This window comes from Amblyomma mixtum, chromosome 1 (assembly GCF_055824585.1).
Source record: "Amblyomma mixtum isolate Tamu chromosome 1, ASM5582458v1, whole genome shotgun sequence".
Taxonomy (NCBI): Eukaryota; Metazoa; Arthropoda; class Arachnida; order Ixodida; family Ixodidae; genus Amblyomma; species Amblyomma mixtum.
The window spans coordinates 216331090-216352697 of NC_143012.1; the positions used below are offsets into that span (position 1 = coordinate 216331090).

A 21608-nucleotide genomic window follows, 5' to 3' on the forward strand; every position below is an offset into this window, starting at 1 on the left:
CAATCTATAGATTTATGGCCATACACTTTTAGTATACTTTTTCTATAGACAGATTGTACACTAGTAATAGACAAAAGGAGATATCTACGGGAGGGCAATAATGTAGGGAAATGTACGAATGAATTCAATTGTGCATGTTAATCTTGAAGTTTTTTTATTTTACACGGTCTGCAGTAATATTGTACTTGTTTTGTATTTGGACCCCTCACTAGCCGTAAAGGCTATGGGTCCAAACAACAGTTTGTGTACTGTTTCTGAGAATAAATGAAGAAAAAATTAAAAAAAAAATCAATAAGAAATCTATAGACAATCTATAAACAATCTATAGACAATATTTATTTAGGCGGCAGAAAGCAGGCTCGAATCCGCCGCACAACTCGGCAGCAAGCAAATCTGGCGCCACAGGCGCTCACCCCTTAAACCCTCCAAAGCTTTACTAGGTTTCAGCCGCGTGTAGGTTAGCAGTTTACGATTGTAAAAGCCGTAAGCCCGTGCTATAGGTGAGTCAATAACTACACATGCAAACGTTCCACGCTCGCTGCAGCACCGTAAAACGAACCGCTACATTATCCAGCCTTAATTGGCTGTGCATGGGCTGTGTGTGGGAGGTATTGCGCTCACTGTACACGTATATATCAGCGGTTGGTCCAACAGGTGCGTGTGTGCGGCTACCGTGCTAGCTAGGCTTTGCCTGCTGGGCATGCGAAGTGCGCAAACACGACGCATGTACCGATTCGGTAGCGCTTCACTCCGAAGGTCACTGCGCAGAGCCCATGGAAAACTTCCGTTGACACATGAAACAGGCTGCGTATGACCTTTGGATTACATTCTTGTTTGCGTGTGTGAGAGAGACAGAGGTTGAGGAATACAGCTGGAATAGCGCGACATCTGGCAGCGCGCTGATGCTGATGATAAAACACGTGCGCGGTGCAGCCCATGACCATGTATAAGTTTGGTTTGGTTTATGGGGTTTAACGTGCCAAAGCGACTCAGGCTATGAGGGACGCCGTAGAGAAGGGCTCCGGAAATTTCGACCACCTATAGGGTTCTTTAACGTGCACTGACATCGCACAGTACACGGCCCTCTAACATTTCGCCTCCATCGAAATTCGACCGCCGCGGCCGGGATCGAACCCGCGTCTTTCGGGTCAGCAGCCGAGCACCGTGACCACTGAGCCACCGCGGCGGCCATGACCGCGTATAAGTGTGTGCGTACTTGTATGCGTATGTGGGACCGTAACTGTCGCCACCAAAAGGGCTAAGGACGCGGCTAAGGAAGTGAAATTTCGATGTAACCAGTAGTGATAACAAGGACCGCAAGGCCCTTCGGAGAAACCGACGTTTCGAAAGAAGCGAGTTCTTTAGCTGTGCTAAGAAACTTAGTTTACTGTGCCCGCTGCGTTTCGCTAATCCCAAGCCCCTGAGGAGAGCAATTGAGAACGCGTTCAAGTGCTGCAGCTACGTCGCATATCGTTTGTGGCCATTCATATTTCTGTTCTCGTTGGCAGAGATAAAGGTATACAAGCGGTCTTTCAGATGACATGTGATTTTATATGTCGGAAATAAAAGCAACTAGCAGTAGTAGGTTGAGACCTTAATTTTACAGCGCACGTAAACATTTTTACCCACTTTTACGCTCTACGGTCCTGAGCACTTTCGACGCTGAATGAATGAATGAATGAATGAATGAATGAATGAATGAATGAATGAATGAATGAATGAATGAATGAATGAATGAAACTTCTTCCTTAGACCAGGATGTTAGATGGTGCTACAGTGTGAGCGTGTGTAGTCTGCGGATGCGAGTGAAGCCTAAAAATGTTCGGATGGTTTGCTTGAAAGAGTTGCTATGGGCATGGCAGAATTCTACTACCTCGAAGACTTGAGTGGGACCTCGAAAACGGCATGCTTATCCCTTTGCTTTAAGGCAGACTGCAACGACCTCTTGGTTTGACGTCATACGCGTAACACCTGTAGACTGCGACAAACACTTAACGGCCGTTGAAATCCTCTACCTTCTTCAGGCCAACTGAGATGAGCCACCCGGTCAGCTCCAGCGCCCAGTTTTTTGCTATGGCGCTCATCACGTGTCTCTGCGGTACAGCCATGCTAGTGCACGGCCAATCATGCTTTACTGGGCTTCCTGTACTTCTCCGCAAACTTCGTGCATACATCTGCATAGCCGACAAAAATCGAGCCAGCTGTTACCGAACGTATTCGTGTAGCGGAAATCGATGGTCGTTTGTTCAGGGATCCTTGAAAGTGCCTGTGTAGTATGCGCGCGAGAATAAAGCGCATTATTGGCTGAAACGTGAAGACTTTACATCAGAATACAACTGGCGTATACCTCTCATTTATGCTTCAGACGCCGCGACAGGATGATAACAAAACTCGGTGTAGTTAACGGAATGGGGCGTGCGGACAAAAGATAGGTGTGGTAAAAACTGTCCGTCCCTATGGCATGCTTCAAAGGAGTTCTAAATGGTCAGGTATTACAGGGTCTCTAGAGGCTGCAAGTTAAACTGTGGCATATGGGCTAAAGGGGCTCAAGAAATGTATTCTCGACACATATCTCAGTACATACCAGTTCAAAAGTGCATGTTGCGCCGGGCTAGTTGATGCTGCAGTGTGAAGAAGTCAACGCGAAAACCAGACGACGCACTTGAGAAGACATGTAAGACATTCGCCAGAGCTGGTGAGTACCTTCTCAAGTCTCTTGTCTGGTTTTCACGCTGACTTCTTCACATCTAAGCGCTTATATTTATGCCTCGACACCTGATGTGCACAGTACGCAGCGGCGGCGTCATCTTCTATCCCGTAACATTACGCTTGTGCACCGAACGGCTGTAGCGTTCCCGTCCTCAAATCATCCAGTTCAATTCTTCTTTCGTGTCGGTTTTCCTTATTCCTCTGGTGGCCTCTGTACTGAAGACACGGAAGATTGTAAGATTCCGTTATAACAATCTGTATCCACAGATCTACCCTAGGCATGTCGGCATCGTTTTGCTGTTTACGCGTTTGCAATGGTCAAAAAAGTTCCCCATTGGCTTTCTATGAAAGTCTTAAATACTCGATGCAAGCGACGGAGAAACTTTAAAAGATTTTGCGACGCGTCCGAAGAATGGACCATTATCTTCAATATTTCCATAACAGTAGCTTACAATATTCCAATATTAAACATTTTTGTCCAAAATGCTGGAAATAGGTGATGTTTCCGTTCACTTGCGTGTTGACGCTATAAAGCGCCTTGTGTCGTTCCCTGCTCACCAAACCTATTTCGGTGAAGACGAAACACATAAACACCACAGAGCAGCGAGAATGTAGTGAACGGTGAAAAATATCCCCTGCAGTGCTTGGAGTCATTTCGAAACATCTCTCCCGCATGACAACATTTCCCACGGGGACGCCTGCGGAGTTAAAACCGCACTGTTTTCATTCGGGTATATCCCCTGACCCAAGACGCAGGATGGCGGGAGCATTGCTTCTGGGAAGCTTCATCCAGTGCACGTCTCGCCACTTCCGCGAACACGGAAAAAGAAAGTACTGAAAGCCATGTTGTCGAGAATGCCCCAGTTTTCCAGATCAACCCTGATGAACCATGTAGCCATAGGTTCCCGCTGGTACGCGGTACATATCCTTCAAGAGAGTGACGGCAACAAATAATTCCGCGTTTTTTTTTTGCCCTTTTCCGCTGCGAAGTTATAATGACACCTGTCAACCGTCCTCCTCTGTGAAGGCCCATTCCCACGAACTCCTATACACGATCACAAATGGCACATTCCCGAGGGAGCGCCCACAGCTAATTCCAACAGCTGTCCAGGTAAAAGAAAAAAAATAAACACGCCGCTGTGGCTCAATGGTTTTGAAGTTCGGCTGTCAATCTCAAGGTCGAGGGTTCGACCCAGGTTTCGGCGACTATATTTCGATGGAGGCGAAACACAAAGAGGCCCGTATGCTGTGCGATGTCAGAGCCCGTTAAAGTACCCCAAGTGGTATAAATTAATTCGGAGTCCTAAAATACAGCGTTCTTCAAAGACTGAGTCTCTTCGGGACGTCAAAATCCTAAAACCCCTTAATCCACGATGGTTAAAAGAAACGGGGTACTCACGTATCTGTACTCTATCACAAGGCCAGGAGTCCGCCTGCAGACGTACACTGCTGCGGTCATGACGTCCAACGGTAGAGCACTGGAAGTCAGCCGTGAACGTGCAGTAGCTTCGCTCGAGCTCGCGAAACTGGCGCACTGTTCGTCCTGACGCGCCGCTGTGCAGCACGCGAGTCCACGAGTGTTTTGTTCCGAGCGCAGCCTCACTCCTCGGGACTCAGTGTCACTCTCGACTTTATGGCGGTGAGCTTATCATCCGCCCGGAGAGCGCCGAAACTATGCGCGCAGCTGTTACGGCGCGCGTACACTTGCGTCGCCGCGGGATAGATGGGAGAGGGGGGTTTAAGACCTGGGACAGCAAAAAAATGCGCTCACGTGCCAGGCACTCGCTGAACAACGTCGATGCGTTGCGGAAGATGAGCTGCACACCGCGTGTGAGTACATGCCGGTCCAACTTGTCGTACCTGTCGGAAAAAGGTGTGCACGACTGCTGTGTGCCGAGGGGGTTCCCAGGGTCCGACTGCTGACGTAAGCGTCTGCGCTGTGAGCGAAGCTGTCCCTTTCTCTGTTCTTCCTCATAGTCAGCAGATACGCGAACTCGTTCCGGCTATGAAATCGTGCACGGAATGCTTTCTGCGAGCGCGAAGGTTGCAGTAGCGATCTTCAACTCCGTGCGCAGGTTCAAGCAGGCATGAAATCATTCTTTGCCACACGTTACCATTGAAGAGAGTAGGCTCACTGTAACTGCACACAGAAGGTTTGCTTAAAAATGCAAACCGTCGATGTAGAAAAGAGACGTGCACAGTCGAGTTCTCAAGGGTACGAAATCTCTCCTGCTGCTCTGTATCGGTCATCCAAGGCAGACAGTCAAATATCCCGTCAGGAAACCCGCAAATAGCATAATCTGCTTAAAATCCTGCATATTATCCCGCCTCCCTTCCTATCAGAACGCGTATACCAGGGGTATTTAGTAACTCTACCAGACACTCAGCCAGTAAGCTGTGTTTGTCAGGTGTACCGATGGGACATTCTTTCTTCACCACCCTCCGAAGACATCCTCCTCTATGTTCGATTTCTCTTCGGGCGTCCTGCCCGTAAAATTTGTGGTAAAAGTATGTTTTTTTTATTTCTGAACTGTTCTGGTTCAAGTATGTAGTGTACAGAATATGTCAAGGATACACAGCCTACACGGCTTGCTACCGGGTCATGCCGTTTGTCACGTTTTGCGTCAGCAAAATTTAAATTCTCTACATGGTGAGATGAAACGCCTGTGAGTTTCAAGGCCACTGGACCGCCCCACTGCACGGCTTTGAAGCAAACCGCTTGAACTGTATGTTTTTGGCAATGTCTGTACATTTGTACCTTATACTCTGAACCAAAGTAGTAGGTAGTGCGTTAGAAGTCATTGACCACTTGTAGTAAATTACATTTTCCTCGAATTTTCTAATGCTTTGATTGATTTTTGCAATTCAATCACAATTTAATGCGATCTCGTTCCCTATGATTTCGCGTTCGTTAAGTCACAAAGGTCGCTAATTGGTCGAAAGTGCGATGACGCCACATGGTCACGTGACCTTGGCAGGTCATTACAACCTGTCCACTGTGGCAGATGGAAACCAGCCCAACGGGTTCTGAGCGCCGTGCCCACCAAGGCAGGTGGCAATTAAATAAAATAAAATAAATTGACACAGGCCTACAGTGGCGCTTCACATCATGCAATTTCGTGTTCTGCGTTAGTTACAAGAGTCGCTGCCTGATCGAGAGGCCAATGACGTCACAATGACACATGACGACAGCGTCTCAGTCAGCGACATAAACGAAGACAGAAGAGCCGTATGAAGAGGAGCACTACGATGATATCCTCAGCGCATATTTATTCGTGTGCCAATAACGATACTATCACAGTGACCACATCGCGTATGTGGGGAAAAAACTGAGACACAGAAACACAGAGCAGCAACACTGCTTCGCATGCAGTCGCATTTCGCTCTTAAAGGGGCCCAGAAACACAATCTTAGTTAACTGTTTTGCCTGTTGATTGCATACAGTGAGTTATAATGGTGCTATTAGCGTCGGTAATACCGCGTATATTCCGTTTTTTAATATTTTAATGTCCTCCCAAAAACAACTTCATGGCTCTGATGGTGTCGCCACACAGTGGTGGGTTTTTAGCAGCGGATATGACATCACCTGGCGCGAGCTTGATGATCGGACAAACAGTAAATACACTGCAAATTGTGTGAATAAATAGAGACACATTTTGTCACCTGTCTGCGTTTTATACTATATCAACAAAAACAACTTGTTTGTCTTAGATAAAAGCCCTGCAAAGCAAGTAAAATGAAAATACACCACCAGGGGCGCTCTGGCATGGAAACGACTGCCAGTCTCAGCAAGAACGAGTTACAGATAGCAGGCAATCATGGAGTACAAACTTCCGCGACGTGCTCTGGCTGGCTGTTTTGATTGGTTGCGCCAGGTGCCGTCATTGGGAGAGCGAAATAGGAGTGGGAAGCCCCGCCAAAATCGAGTTGAGGGCAGCGTTTTGTTTGCTTGTATTTTCAAATTTCTTCACTGAATAACTCCCGTTCCTGTGCATCGATTCCTGTAATTCTTTTTAAATCAGCATCTGTGTGACATAAAGACCCCACCTGAAGTATAGCCGGTATCCCCCCAAGCAGTGTTTCGCAGCTCCTTTAAGGTGACTTCTGCGTCCCCGTATTTCTTTTTTCTGCAATCGATTGCTAATAATCAGTTACCTGCTATTCGAAAAACAAGTTATAACCACCGGTATACGTTCTAGAACCTCAACTTGGAGGCAAACCGCTAGCACGGATATTTTTTGTTTATTTGTTTGTTTGTTTGCAATAGAGAGACAACGGTCGGGCTGGGGAGAAGACGCGCGCTCTAGGACGATTTGACATGCAAGTCCGAACAGTCTGCATTTGACTAGCCCTGTTTTCCACGATTCACGTTTCTTCCCGACGGCACAGTCGAGTGTCATATTTAGTAGCTTGCGCGTTGTCCTCTCAGAACTCGAGCAACAACGAAGTGCGGCGTTTGTTAAACCACGAGCTCGTGCTCAGGCCATTCGTTCGTTACCACTCCACCCCTCCCTTCAGTGCTCGATAGATGGATGGATGGATGGATGGATGGATGGATGGATGGATGGATGGATGGATGGATGGATGGATGGATGGATGGATGGATGGATGGATGGATGGATGGACGGACGGACGGACGGACGGACGGACGGACGGACGGACGGACGGACGGACGGACGGACGGACGGACGGACGGACGGATGGATGCATGGATGGATGGACGGACGGACGGACGGACGGACGGACGGACGGACGGATGGATGGATGGATGGATGGATGGATGGATGGATGGATGGATGGATGGATGGATGGATGGATGGATGGATGGATGGATGGATGGATGGGTGGGTGGGTGGGTGGGTGGGTGGGTGGGTGGGTGGGTGGGTGGGTGGGTGGGTGGGTGGATGGGTGGATGGATGGATGGATGGATGGATGGATGGATGGATGGATGGATGGATGGATGGATGGATGGATGGATGGATGGATGGATGGATGGATGGATGGATGGATGGGAGCGCCCCCTTTGAAACGGGGGGGTGGCAATTGCCACCATGCTCAGCTTTTCTTTCTTTATTATTTTTTTTGTTTACTGTGTTGGCAATTCTCATTAAGAATCGCCATCATCTTTACCTATGGTTTCCTACAATTCTAACCTTATGCCACATCTCTGTTTTTCAGCCACCAATCCTCCAATCGCTTTTTGCTAACTTCCACTGCAGATTTATTTACATGACCATTGTTATCGTTAAACCCTAGGGCCTCAGGAAGAGTGACTGCGCCTGCATCGACATCCGGCTGTGCTTACACTGTGCTGTGCTGTGCTGTGCTTACACAGAGAGAGTGTTCACACAGCAGCGATCCTGATGTTTTTGACAAGGAAACGTGAAAAAGACACCGAAGAAAACTTGGAAAAACAATTGCTGGTGAAAATTACCCGCACTTGACTTGCAACAGACAACAGAACAAGAAGGCCGCATCGGATCATTCTAGTTCCCGTGCATATTTGTCGTATGCTAATAAAAGCGGGGGAGGAGAATATGGTAATCGATTACTGTTTTGTAATTCTTCAGTTACTTTTTTTGGGCTGTAATTTACGACTGAAATCAGTCATATTTCAGGTGACGTATTTGTAATTGCAATCTGTTACTTCTCTTCTGTAACGTGTACAAGACTCATCTGAGCCATTCTCCATTTCTTGCTAGCTGCTACTTTTATTTCTAATGTTTCTCCTTCCTCTTAGAATACACATATGATATGAGCTGTTCCAAGATTTGGCGTTTAATGCAGGCTATGATAAGATCCAATCAGGCTTTCACACGTTTCATCCCATTCACTCCTGCAGGAGCTTGAACTCTGCTCAAAGCAGACTGTATACCTTGCACATTATACCAAACATCCTGCAGGACGTCTTTCCGTAACCAGAATTTTCATGGACATTGCGATAAGAAAAAGTTCATCGAGTGAACCCACTTAATTTGACCCCCAGCCCCAAGTAGAAGCAAAAAAAAAAAATCTACCACACATTTTGCCTTCCTTTCTGTTGCGTACTTGTGCCCACCAACCCCTACCCATGCATGCCAAGGCCACGTGTATATTTTGAAATTGACACTGCTGGAAACTACTGATGGGACTACAGCCTTGCGCAATAATGCCTGCAGTTGGGCCACCGTAACGGTGCCCAAAGAATAACTAAGGTCAACGACCCCTTGTGCCACAGTTTTATGATGTCACTACTCGGACAAGCACCACAATATATCCAGCAGCTACTGTTCAACACGTGCACACCAGTTCAGGGTTATGAAGGTCTCACGCTCAGGAGTCATCATCATCATCAGTATGACTACGCCCACTGCAGGGCAAAGGCCTCCCCAAGTCTCTCCAATTAACCATGTCCTTCGCCAGCTGCGGCCACCGTATCCCCGCAAACTTCTTAATCTCATCCGTCCGTCTGACTTTCTGCCGCCCCCTGCTACGTTTGGCTTCTCTTGGAATGCACTCCGTTACCCTTAAGGACCAGCGGTTATCCTGCCTTCACATTACATGCCCAGCCCAAGCCCATTTCTTCCTCTTGATTTCGACTAGGACGTCCGCTGTGCCGCGCAATTTTCCACCGGGTTTTTAAAAAAAACTCGGTGTGCCGATGGAATTGCATAACCAGGCCTGTACTATGGCCTCATCTCGGTGACCAGAATCGACAACGCACTCCCACACCAGAACAGCATTTGGCTACCCTGGTGTAGTACCTGGCCCCAACCTTCAATGACCAAATCTATTAACGCCCAGGAGTACGGCAGTTTTATTGGCAGTGAGGGCCGGGGTAATTATGTCACGACATGCTACCAAGTTTACGCCTAAAGAAGGCCCTCTGACAGCTAACGCGGGAAATAAAAAAAAGGTAGAAATATTTGTTAGCTGTTTATGAATGCACAGTAAGAATTCAAAACAGCTCTGAAGTCTGCTTCGGGCTAGTTGCGCTCATGTTGGCTGTTCTCCGCAAAAGCAAATAGGCACACGCCACACAAACGGCAGCGATTGACATCAAACGACGTCGTTTGTGTCTCGTTTCTGCACGGTAAACAAGATTGAAACTGGTCGCTTGGTTTATGTTTGTGCTCATAGTACAGCATATATGCTTCACGTAATTTTAATTTTGTGTTCATGGGGTTCCGGAGCCTTGAATGTTTCGCTCTGTTATAGATTTCGAAAGTAGTGAAATACTGCATCGTTACACCATTTCCTGTTATCGCCGACCGGATATTCCTTTGTCGCCATGACACAGCTCGCGCGGCACCTATGAAAGCTGCTTTTGCACCTACGGCTGTATTTTGTAATTTCTTTTCATGTTCATTATTTTTGCCTCTGCATCATTAGTAATCACACCGCGAGTTACCTCAGGATTGCGAGCTAGAAAAGCAAAGTGTATGGGGTGCTCTGTCGGCTCTGAAAGCAGCGCCGGAAAAAAACGAAACGCCAAATTGATTAATAGAGGGTTAAAAAAAGCTTTAGAGAGCACGGCCCATATATGGATGAATTGAATGAACTGAAACACACAGGTGAACGCGTTGACTTCCAGGAAAAGTATGCGTGAGCCATGCGCACTGTCTCCCCTGGAACGCCACTAGCGGAAGGCTGTGAACCGCAGACAGCACCTGTTCTGGCTCAGCTGGCATGTGCCAGACCTCGGCGATGGCGTCACCACATTGCGGAGTCACTGAAAACATACCTGCACGTTAACACGCACAAGGAATGGAATGTGAGCGTGTGTCCGGGTAGCCCTGCATGCCCTTATTTGGCGCAACCTCAAGAGTCTGCATAAGAGCTAAGAGACGACGGTTCAGAAGAGCGTGTTGTCGGGCTAGTTGGTTCTGCACAGTATATAAGTGAATTGCGCAACAACTTAGACAGGACACAAAAAGAAACACATACAACAGTTCACGAGCTCGTGAACTGTTGGATGTGTTTCTTTCTGTGTCCTGTTTAAGTTGTTGCGCAATTCACTTATATACTAGACGACGGTATAGGGTCGAGTAAGGAGAAAGACAAGAGCCCAGTAGGTGCCTGTCCTTTTCGCCCATCTTTTGCGCAGAGTTTGTCGCCAGAAACATCTCAAAACTTACTAAACGTAAATTTTCTTAATGATGGCGCTCGACTGCTGTCCCGAAAAACGCGGGTTCGATCCCGGCCGCGGCGGTAGAATTTCGATAGGGGAGAAATGACGGAGGCCTGTGTACTGTGCGATGTCAGTGCACGTTAAAGAATCCCAGGTGGTCGAAGTTTCCGGAGACCTTCACTACGGCGTCCCTCATAGCCTGAGTAGCTTTGGGATGTTAAACTCCCATAAACCCACAAACGCCTTTTAATTGGCACGCGGCAGCACGGCGCCAGCCATGTCTGACAAACACCCTGTTCTACTGCTCCAGGTCCTGCTTTCTGTCTTGGTGCACGGTGGCTTCCAGCTCGGCAGTCGACCCAATCCCAACTGCTTCATCGAAAGCCGCTATCCTGCGGCCAACCCCGTTCAACTACAGGCTGACATCCCTCTGCCGCCAGGCGACGCAGAAGCGCTCCTGGCAATCCCCGATAGCCGTTTCTTCACGTGGCAAGCTGCATCCTCATCTACACACTGGGGACCGCCTGATATAAACGGACAGCAACGCCCTGCACCCTTCAGTGGGCACGCGGACAGCACGGCGCCAGCCATGTCTGACAAACACCCTGTTCTACTGCTCCAGGTCCTGCTTTCTGTCTTGGTGCACGGTGGCTTCCAGCTCGGCAGTCGACCCAATCCCAACTGCTTCATCGAAAGCCGCTATCCTGCGGCCAACCCCGTTCAACTACAGGCTGACATCCCTCTGCCGCCAGGCGACGCAGAAGCGCTCCTGGCAATCCCCGATAGCCGTTTCTTCACGTGGCAAGCTGCATCCTCATCTACACACTGGGGACCGCCTGATATAAACGGACAGCAACGCCCTGCACCCTTCAGTGGGCACGCGGACAGCACGGCGCCAGCCATGTCTGACAAACACCCTGTTCTACTGCTCCAGGTCCTGCTTTCTGTCTTGGTGCACGGTGGCTTCCAGCTCGGCAGTCGACCCAATCCCAACTGCTTCATCGAAAGCCGCTATCCTGCGGCCAACCCCGTTCAACTACAGGCTGACATCCCTCTGCCGCCAGGCGACGCAGAAGCGCTCCTGGCAATCCCCGATAGCCGTTTCTTCACGTGGCAAGCTGCATCCTCATCTACACACTGGGGACCGCCTGATATAAACGGACAGCAACGCCCTGCACCCTTCAGTGGGCACGCGGACAGCACGGCGCCAGCCATGTCTGACAAACACCCTGTTCTACTGCTCCAGGTGCGTAACTGTATTTCTGTATACGCAAAAAAGAACGCAAACCGTTGCCTGTTGCTGTTCCCGTGCCCACGGGTTTTCTCTCATATATTATCAGAGTGTCTAAACAATTGCCTTCTGTTATTGATGTCGGGAGATGTCGAAGAAAACCCCGGCCCCTCGACACGCCATGTTATCCGTCAAGATTCGAAAGATAGCCCCCCCGATAAAGTCAAACCGTCTACGGCTAATAGTTCAGAAGTAACCTCACAAAACGACGAAATACTGCGCATCCTCCAAGTGCTACAGGACCAGTCTGCTTCAATAACAGCCAGTAATCTTGAAATGAAAAAAAGTATTGAAGAAGTCCGTCAAGGTCAGCAAAAAATCGAATCGGTTCTCGGGAACCTGGGCAGCAGGCTTGCGGACGTTGAGCGCAAGGTGGAAGCCATAGACAGCCTTAAAGAAAATATGGAACACACTATCAACGATCTTAGGAAACAAAACGAGCTTTTGCAATCGCGTATGAACGAACTCGAGGACAGAAGCCGGCGAGACAACTTGCTATTCCATGGAATTCCTGATGAAACCGAAACATGGGCACAGACCGAAGAGAAGGTGCTAAACTTGCTCGGTAACCAGATAACTTCAGCTGACATTCAGCGCGCGCATAGAATAGGACAACACCGCCCCTCCCGTAACCGCCCCGTTATAGTAAAATTCGCCAGTCATAAGTCAAAGGAAAAAGTTCTGCAGTTAAAAGCTAAACTAAAAGAAGACGAAATCAGCATAACTGAGGATTTTTCACCAGCGACTCGTGAAACTAGGAAGAGGCTGATCGAATATGCTAAATCCCTACCAAACTTGCCATTTTTCAAGCTTAAGTACAATAAGCTAGTCATCGATAACAAGTGCTTTACGTACAATCCTATTACAGATGTTATATCTGAGTTACCCTACACTAGCCCAAAACGTTCTGTCACCCGTAACCCGCTTCCTAGTCTTTCACCCCCGCCTGCCTCTTCAGAGGAACAAAATCCGTTATCTTGTGATTAGCGGTTACAGAGGGGCAGTGGTTGCCACCTTCCCCCAACACACGTGTCCGTCTTGTATACCAACATAAGAAGCGCAATCAGGAAAAGAACTGAACTTTCATCTCTTGTTGATTCATGCTCTGCTGATATCTTAGTACTAACCGAAACATGGCTTCATGGGCACATTCGTGACAGCGAAATCCTTGACTCACCTAACAAATTTCAATTTTATCGTTGTGATAGGAATGCAAGGCAAGGCGGTGGCGTCCTTACAGCCATTAACAAAAATTTCGAATCTTTCGCCCTTAATGTCACGACCGGATTAGAGATAATATGGGTATATCTGAAACTAACGCACCGTCAATTCATTATAGGGGCTTGTTATCGCGCACCAAACGCATCGTCGACGTTTGTCTCTGAGCTTCATGACAGTATCAACATCGTAACTACACGATTTCCGACAACACCTATATTTTTAATGGGCGATTTTAATCTTCCTGGCATTGATTGGTCAGTGAGTACTGCTTCTATTAATTCAACTTCCTCTACTTCCAAGGAATTCACAGATTTTTGTTCGTGCTTTAACCTCACGCAAATAGTTACACAACCTACCCGAATAACGGACACCACTGCTAATATATTAGATTTAGTCCTGTGCTCGAGCCCTGAATTATGTTCAGATATAATATACCTGCCAGGGCTGAGTGACCATCTTGCATTGAATTTTACTATTAACATACCCAAACAAAAGAGAGTAAAGACAACTAAAACACTGCGCAATTATCACCGTGCAGATTTTACCCAAATCAACAGTGAGTTAAGCCTATTTTTAACAAAGTTCCTAGAAGGCTTCGAGCAACGCTCTGTTGAAACGAACTGGACACTCTTCAAGAATAAGGTTACCGAGCTTATCAATCGATTTATTCCCATCCGAAATATCTCATATAATCCAAAGGCGCCTTGGTATAACTCATACATTAGGCGCTTATCTAACCGGAAGAAGCGCTTATACCGGCTTGCTAACACCTCATGTAGTCAGTTTCGTTGGTCTTTATATCGTACTGCAAACGACGCTTATATTTCAGCAGTTAAAAATGCTAAAAAAATGTTTCTTGCAAAGACTTTACCCGATATATTGATAGATAATCCTAAAAAGTTCTGGAAAGTTATCAATCCTACAGACCGGTCTAAAATTATTTTAACAAGCGCTAATGACGAACCTGTTCCTGACAATGAATGCTCCACTGTATTAAATGATGTCTTCTCCAGCTACTTCACGAAATCCCTGCCAAACGACTTACCTTATTGTTGCGCCCATAATTATCTGCCAATGTATCCTGTTATCGTCAACCCGGATGGAATCGCCAAAATCATTGACGGCCTGAAACCATTTTCAGCCGCCGGCATCGACTGTATTAACTCAAAATTTCTGAAAAGCACTAAGATATATTCCTCCATTATTCTTTCTAAATTATTTCAGCAGTCTCTAGAAAATAGCGCGATGCCGGCCGACTGGAAGATAGGGAAGGTGATTCCAGTACATAAATCTGGAAACAAGCACTCACCTTACAACTACCGGCCTATTTCAATCACCAGCATCCCCTGTAAGATCCTAGAACACGTTCTTTTTTCACATATAGCAAATTTCTTAGAGTCAAACTCGTTTTTTCATCATGCACAACACGGTTTTCGTAAGTCATATTCATGTGAAACGCAACTTGTTCTCTTTACTCATAAATTGCATGCAATTCTTGATCATCGTTCCACTGCAGATTGCATATTTTTAGATTTCGCCAAGGCTTTTGATAAAGTTTGTCACCGGCTTTTGCTACTAAAACTGCGCATGATAGGGCTCGATACTGACGTACTAAAATGGCTAGAGTGCTTTTTAACAGACCGTCAGCAGTTTGTAGCAACTAATGGAACTAACTCACATTTACACCCCGTTCTTTCTGGCGTTCCTCAAGGTACCGTGCTTGGGCCCTTACTCTTCTTAATATTCATTAATGACATGCCTGATTCTGTTACATCATCAATTCACTTATTTGCAGATGACTGCGTCCTTTTCCGTGAAATAATAACCGACGATGACGTACGCGCAATTCAAACTGACATTAACAACATCTCTTCTTGGTGCAAAGCATGGCAAATGACGCTAAACGTTAACAAGTGCAAATTCCTGCGCGTATCAAGGTCATCTAGCAATTCACTTACGTATCACCTTAACAATGTAGCTCTCGAATCAGTAGCGTCATACAAGTACCTTGGCATTCATATCGCTTCTAACCTTAGCTGGAACAGTCATGTCGAATTCATTGTCAACAAAGCTAACCGCATGCTAGGCTACTTAAAACGGAACTTTCGCTCGGCCCCTTCTAGTACCAAGCTTCTCTTTTACAAAACATTAGTTCGTTCGCAACTTGAATACGCATCTTCAGTTTGGGACCCGGGCACTACTGATCTCATTAACCAGCTAGAAATGATTCAAAATAATGCAGCTCGTTTCATCTTCTCTAATTATCACCGCACCGCTAGTGTATCCTCAATGAAATCTAATCTCAATCTGCTACCCCTCACATTTCGTCGAAAGCATGCACGGTTATGCCTCTTTCATAAGATATTTGACCATGATGACTTACACGATAAATTGCTCATTCCGCCTTCATATGTATCATCACGCATTGACCACGCTCACAAGGTTGGCATAAATTCGTGCAACACTAAATGTTTCTCCGATTCTTTCATACCCCACACATCTAAAGACTGGAACCGCCTTCCCTCTTCCGTTGCAACAATTGAAAAATTTTGGTTATTTCAGTCTGCCGTGCGCAATATAGACCATGCGAGTTCTTCTTAACATTGTATAAAACCTACCTCTTTCCTGTGTGTTCATATATTATTTAATTTCACCACTGTGTACACTCAAACGATTTTCATTGTGTTATATTAAGTGTTACGGGACTTTGTTTAGATCATTTTTAACCAAACTTAACTGTCACTTACAGTATTACTTGTATGTTTTTGTTGCAGTGCATATCTTTTGTTTGTTTATTGATTAAAACCCACTCCCCTCTGTAATGTTTATACCCTGAGGGTAACAATAAATAAAAAAAAATAAAATTCTGGATGAGCTAACGGAGGGTGTGACAAACGTATTAAGGAACCCAACGGTCATGGAAACCAATGAAAGCACAGGGATTTTTTTTTTATAGCTCATATTGCAGTCTCTCCCAGGTCTTGAATGGAAGTTTGCCAATATCCCTCAAGAGAAAAGTATATAACAGCTGTATCTTATGGGTACCCCCTACGGGGCAGGCGTCACTTTCACCTATCATTTTTCTTTTCATAGCTCGCCTCGTTTTTCTTAACTTATAGGTGCAGTGAAGAGGAATCTGAACTCGTCTTTTTGCCGCGGGAACTCAATCTGCACGTTCCGAGCATTATTAGAAACCTCGACTTATTGCCCTGTGTGGCCGATTTCCCTAATTAAATCGGATTAACGTGTGGCTCCCGCATTTTTTTTTAATTCTTCCCCGTACGGTGGGCGGAGTCGACCAACGCGTGGAGCGCCTTTCACCCAGTCCCGTGGCGGCTTGCCGCTCTGTCATCGGCGGAGTAATACGTACGTAGTAATCCGTAGAAGCAAATAGAGCGCGCGTATTTTTATTTCTGCGGGATTATTTTGCGGCTATATTATCTGCGAATGAAACTATTTATTCACGGAAACCTAAAAAAACAAAATAAAGTGAAAGCAAAGCCTCCACAGAGAGGCTGAAAGGCACTCCACGCGTTGGTCGACTCCGCCTACCGTACGAGGAGAATTAAAAAAAAAAAAAGGCGGGAGCCGGACGTTAATTCGATTTAATTAGGGAAATCGGCCACACAGGGCAATAAGTCGAAGTTTCTAAGAATGCTCGGAACGTGTAGATCGAGTTCCCGCGGCAAAAAGGCGAGTTCAGATTCCTCTTCAGTGCACCTTTAAGTTAAGAAAAACGAGGCGAGCTATGGAAAGAAAAATGATAGGTGAAAGTGAGGCCGGAAGCGGGCAGAGTGGGTGAGGGAACAAAAGCTGATTAATGCCATCCTAGTCGCAATCAAGAGTAAGAAATGGGCTTGGGCAGGGCATGTAATGCGAAGGCAAGATAACCGCTGGTCCTTAAGGGTAACAGAGTGGATTCCAAGAGATGGCAAGCGTACCAGGGGGCGGCAGAAAGTTAGGTGGGCAGATGAGATTAAGAAGTTTGCGGGGATACTGTGGCCGCAACTGTCAAAGGAGAGGATTAAATGGAGAGACGTGGGAGAGGCCTTTGCCCTATAGTGGGCGTAGTCAGGCTGATGATGATGATGATCAATGGGAGGTTAACATGTAATCATTTTATGGCTGGAAGGAAACTTGTTGGAAAGTAGAAAAAAAAAGACAACCACATGTCCCAACAGTAATACCCGACACCACATGTAATACCCGACCTCCGTATATCGCGTACGACAGCGACCCACCAACTGAGCCTGAGAGACTGAGAGCCAACTGAGAAACATTCCCCTATATTTTCCTCGGTTTCAATAGGTGGTTTGGTTTGGTTTATGGGGTTTAACGTCCCAAAGCGACTAAGGCTAGGAGAGACGCCGTAGTGGAGGACTCCGGAAATTTCGACCACCTTGGGTTCTTCAACGTGCACTGACATCGCACAGTACACGGGCCTCTAGAATTTCTCCTCCAAAGAAATTCAACCGCCGCGGCCGGGATCGAAGCCCCATCTTTCGGGTCAGCAGCCGAGCGCCATAACCACTGAGCCACCGCGGCGGCGGTTTCAATAGCTGTTACCTTCCGTTATAAACTATCCCCTCCTGTATCTTCAAGACACAAGCTGAATAGGGTGTCAGTGTGCGCAAAAATTGGAGGGGACGCTTAAGCTCCGCCTTAAAGGTATGACGCGATAGCTTTATTGGATTATCGCTCATATATGCGGAATTGGACATACTCGACTTTACATTCATAGATCCCTGGGAGTCCTCATGCCACTCCTGGCGCAGTGGTACAGCGGTACACCTGCCATCGCACGACAACTTATTGCAACTCCTCCTAGGAAACTTATTGTGACCAATGATTAATTTAACTGCCACCTGCCATGGCGGTCAGTTTGCTCACAATTCAGTGTGCAGGTTGTGGCGACACCACAAGGTCACGTGACCTAGGTTGGCCACCTATAGGTTGCTTTTACGCTGATTTTTCGCTCACAACGCCAACGACGTCACCGGATTTTCTGCATAACGGGAACCTTAAAGCTATCACGTTAAAAGATGCCATGGTTTATTTCGATACACAACGACTGAAAAGCAAAGCTAGCGCAGGAGACTGCATATAGTGGTTTACGCCGTTCATTCGTTCCGGGCAGCAGAGAGCAGAGGGAGAGACTCTTTAATGAAATATAGAGAATTTAGCCGGCGTTTAAAAATCGCTGGCATGCTGGAGTTCGGTACTGCACCTTAACTTTCGTTACTGCGACCTTGGCTCCAGCCATACAACTCGCCGTGACATCGAGCAAAGCGGCGTGACCTTTTCCGGCCTTTCATAACAGGACGTTCCAGTGTCTATTTCCAGCCCTCGCTACAGGTGAGGAGGCAGTGAGAAAGAGATGACGAAAGACAGTAAAGGAACGACATTGATGGCAACTAAACTGACGTGGAAGAGGGGAAAGCGAACAAAAATAGATGAAAGACAGCGAGAGAAAGCAGAGAAAGGATATATAGAGCTGTTTGCACGCGTCAACCACTGCAACAGAGTTACCTGCGCCATTGGTCGATATGCGGCCGAGGTCACGCCAAGTTTCGCTTTCTGAAGCGCTGACGCACGTCAGCAATGTTTTACCTAGCATCTTAACGTTTCCACACGCGTATTCGCGATTGAACAGATACTTCAGCAATGTTTTAGCAGAACATATAATTCTTAAGTATGCCATAGTTTGCCTCGACTCCAGCAATGTTCTCAGCAATCTTCAGCATGGCTTTCGACGTGATTCAGCACCATCACGCTGTTAGCTGACCTCTCTTGTGGCATCTCTCGTTCTCTTCGTTCAGCAGAAAAGGTTCACTGCATATTTAGAGACATTTCGAAGGCGTTTGACGCTGTCCTTCACTGTTAACTCTTGCAAAAGCTTAGCTGTATATTAAAGGGGCCCTGTAACAGCCGCGAGGAGCGTACATCACCTCGCTCAATCACTACATCGTGTCGTCATGAACACCTAGGCCAAATAATACGCTTCCACACGCAGCAGAGAACCTACGCTCGCGCACGAAAGTTGGCAAGCCTTTTCCGGCGACTTTTTGAAGCATTCGCTGTCCTCCGCGCCTCGCATCTGCGTATGTCGGTCAAGAGATGGCTATTGGTTAGATTCTTTCAGACGTCACGCAGCAACCATGGCCACGGCCAGTGAGCCGAGTCGCTCCAGTGGGTCAGGAAGCTCGCCCCCCCCCCCCCCCCCCCCCCTCACGGGGGGAATTCCCGCGCGCGCATCGGCAGCCGACGACGAAGCTGAGTGGGTGGGGCTGAGCCGCAGTCATGGCCCTCACCCTGCCCAGAGGCCTAGAGATGTCTGTCAAGGCCCGCGTGCTCCAGGAACTTCAGGAGAGACTGGAAGACTTTGGTGGCTTTGTGTTCCCTGGGGAAAGGAGGCCTTCCGGGTTGCAGGAGGGGAGGCCAATTCTCTGATAGGCTGTCTAGAGAGTTGTCCGCATTGCTGCGAAGACAGAGAGGGTGGTGTGTCGTTTCCTCCTGGTGAACACAGTGAAAGGATTCACTTCTGGGCGCCAGACCGTTTCTGAAGAGCCGTGAACTGATCCACGAACAGCCCTCCCGAAGGCGCACGAGAACCGTTCCCGTCTCTGGAGCTCCTTGGTGGGAAGTGACCTTGTGGACGTGCCGCCAGCCACTCTGGGGTCAGGATGTTCGCGAATAAGATGGCGATCCATGGTGGCGTTCGTCACATCCAGAGGGACCACCACCGCAATAAGGGGCGTGAAGGCCTTCGCCAGGGCGTCGGCAGCCTCATTTCCAGGTACGCCGACGTGGTCAGAGATCCAGAGGAGCCTGACTGAGATGCCCAGGGCGCACAAGTGGTCCAGTCTGGATGCCAGCTTACGAACGATGGGGAGGGGACAGCGGGAATCCTGGAGGAGCTAGAACGCTGGACTGTAATAGGTGAGAATGGTAGCCGCCTGCACCGCGGATCTGCCATCGAAGATGTCAGCGGCCAGGTGGATGGCCGCCAGCTCTGCCACGGCATAGCTGGCGACGAAAGGCAGTCTGGACTGCCTGCTCCCTCCTAGGGATGGGGCCACGCACGCAGCCGATGATGACGGGCAGCTTCCTGGCAGGACCGAGCCATCCGTGTACAGCTGGTGATCATTGACCGGGTCATCTTCCGGAGCTGAAGTCACCTCCTGATGAAGGCCGGTTGCAGAATTGCGGTGTTTGGGCCTGACCCAAACGAGACCTGGTCTCAGGATGACCTCCGACGATCTGCTCAAACGTGCGTGCCGCCTGCCCCATCCTGGAGTGGGGCGGCTCCAGAAGGCTCTCCAGGAGAGAACGACCATCCGGTGCCAAGTGGAGGCAGCTGATGTGGCGAAGGGAGGCTCGCCAGAGTTGGCGGTATTTTGTAGCGCCGAGGTAGTCCCAGCCAGACATGAATGGCCGCCCTCTGAGAGCGCTCAATAGCCAACTGCTGCTTACTGGTAAGCTGGACCAGCGGGAAGGCATAGGAAAAATGCGTCCCCGCCACCTGAAAAAGGCGAAGGCCCATGTCTGACGTGATGCCATTCCCGCTCGCCAGGAGTTTGCGGACCGCTCCCTGGGCCTTGGCGGCCTGTTTGCAAGAGGTGTGGACTGCCGGTTGCCAGGTGAGGCGGTGGTCTATCTTTAGACCCAGGTAGCGGGCTACCCGTTTACAGGACAGCTCCTGGCCGGCGATGCTGAGGGTGGTAACGCCAGGTCTCGCCTCAGGTCTGGTGTTCAAGAGCATTCCTTCTGCCTTTGCAGGAGAGAGGCAGACACAAGCTCGCTGGAGAAAGGTGCTCACTAGTGTGATGGCTGTCTGGACGCTCCGGATGACCGGCGCCCGCTGAGGTCGTGGGCCACGACACCATATGGCGACGTCGTCAGCGTATATGGCAATGCGGATAGGAAGGTTCACTGAGCCAGTCGGAAGGCAACCAGAAAGGTGTGCAAGGACGAGGTTGAACATGGAGGGGCTCAGGACGGTGCCCTGAGGCACCCCTATGTTGTTGAACTTGGCTGTGCTAGTGTCACCGCCAACACTCACGCAGCTCGGTCTTTCTGCCAGGAAGCTCACGATATAGCCCCGGAAGTTGCCCGTGATGCCCAGGAAGTCCGGAGCCTCCAAGATGGCCCCATGTGAGGCGTTGTTGAATGCTCCACGGACGTCAGGGAGGGCCAGACACACAACATGGTGAGAAAGTTCTGCCTCCTCGAGAGAGGCAACGAAATGCGAAATGGCGTCAGCTATGTAGTATTGCC

The 21608-nt window shown here is 48.3% G+C and overlaps 1 protein-coding gene across 1 annotated transcript in view; it reads right to left on the bottom strand.

The window, feature by feature from the left end:
- LOC149370810 (proton-coupled amino acid transporter 1-like) overlaps positions 1–4339 on the bottom strand; it is a 71949-nt gene extending 67610 nt beyond the window's left edge. The window contains exon 1 of the mRNA XM_089563312.1: positions 4109–4339. Within this exon, the coding sequence (XP_089419438.1) occupies positions 4109–4168 (60 nt within the window). The 5' untranslated portion in view covers positions 4169–4339. The remainder of the gene's footprint in view (positions 1–4108) is intronic.
- Between the last annotated feature and the right edge of the window lie 17269 nt (positions 4340–21608).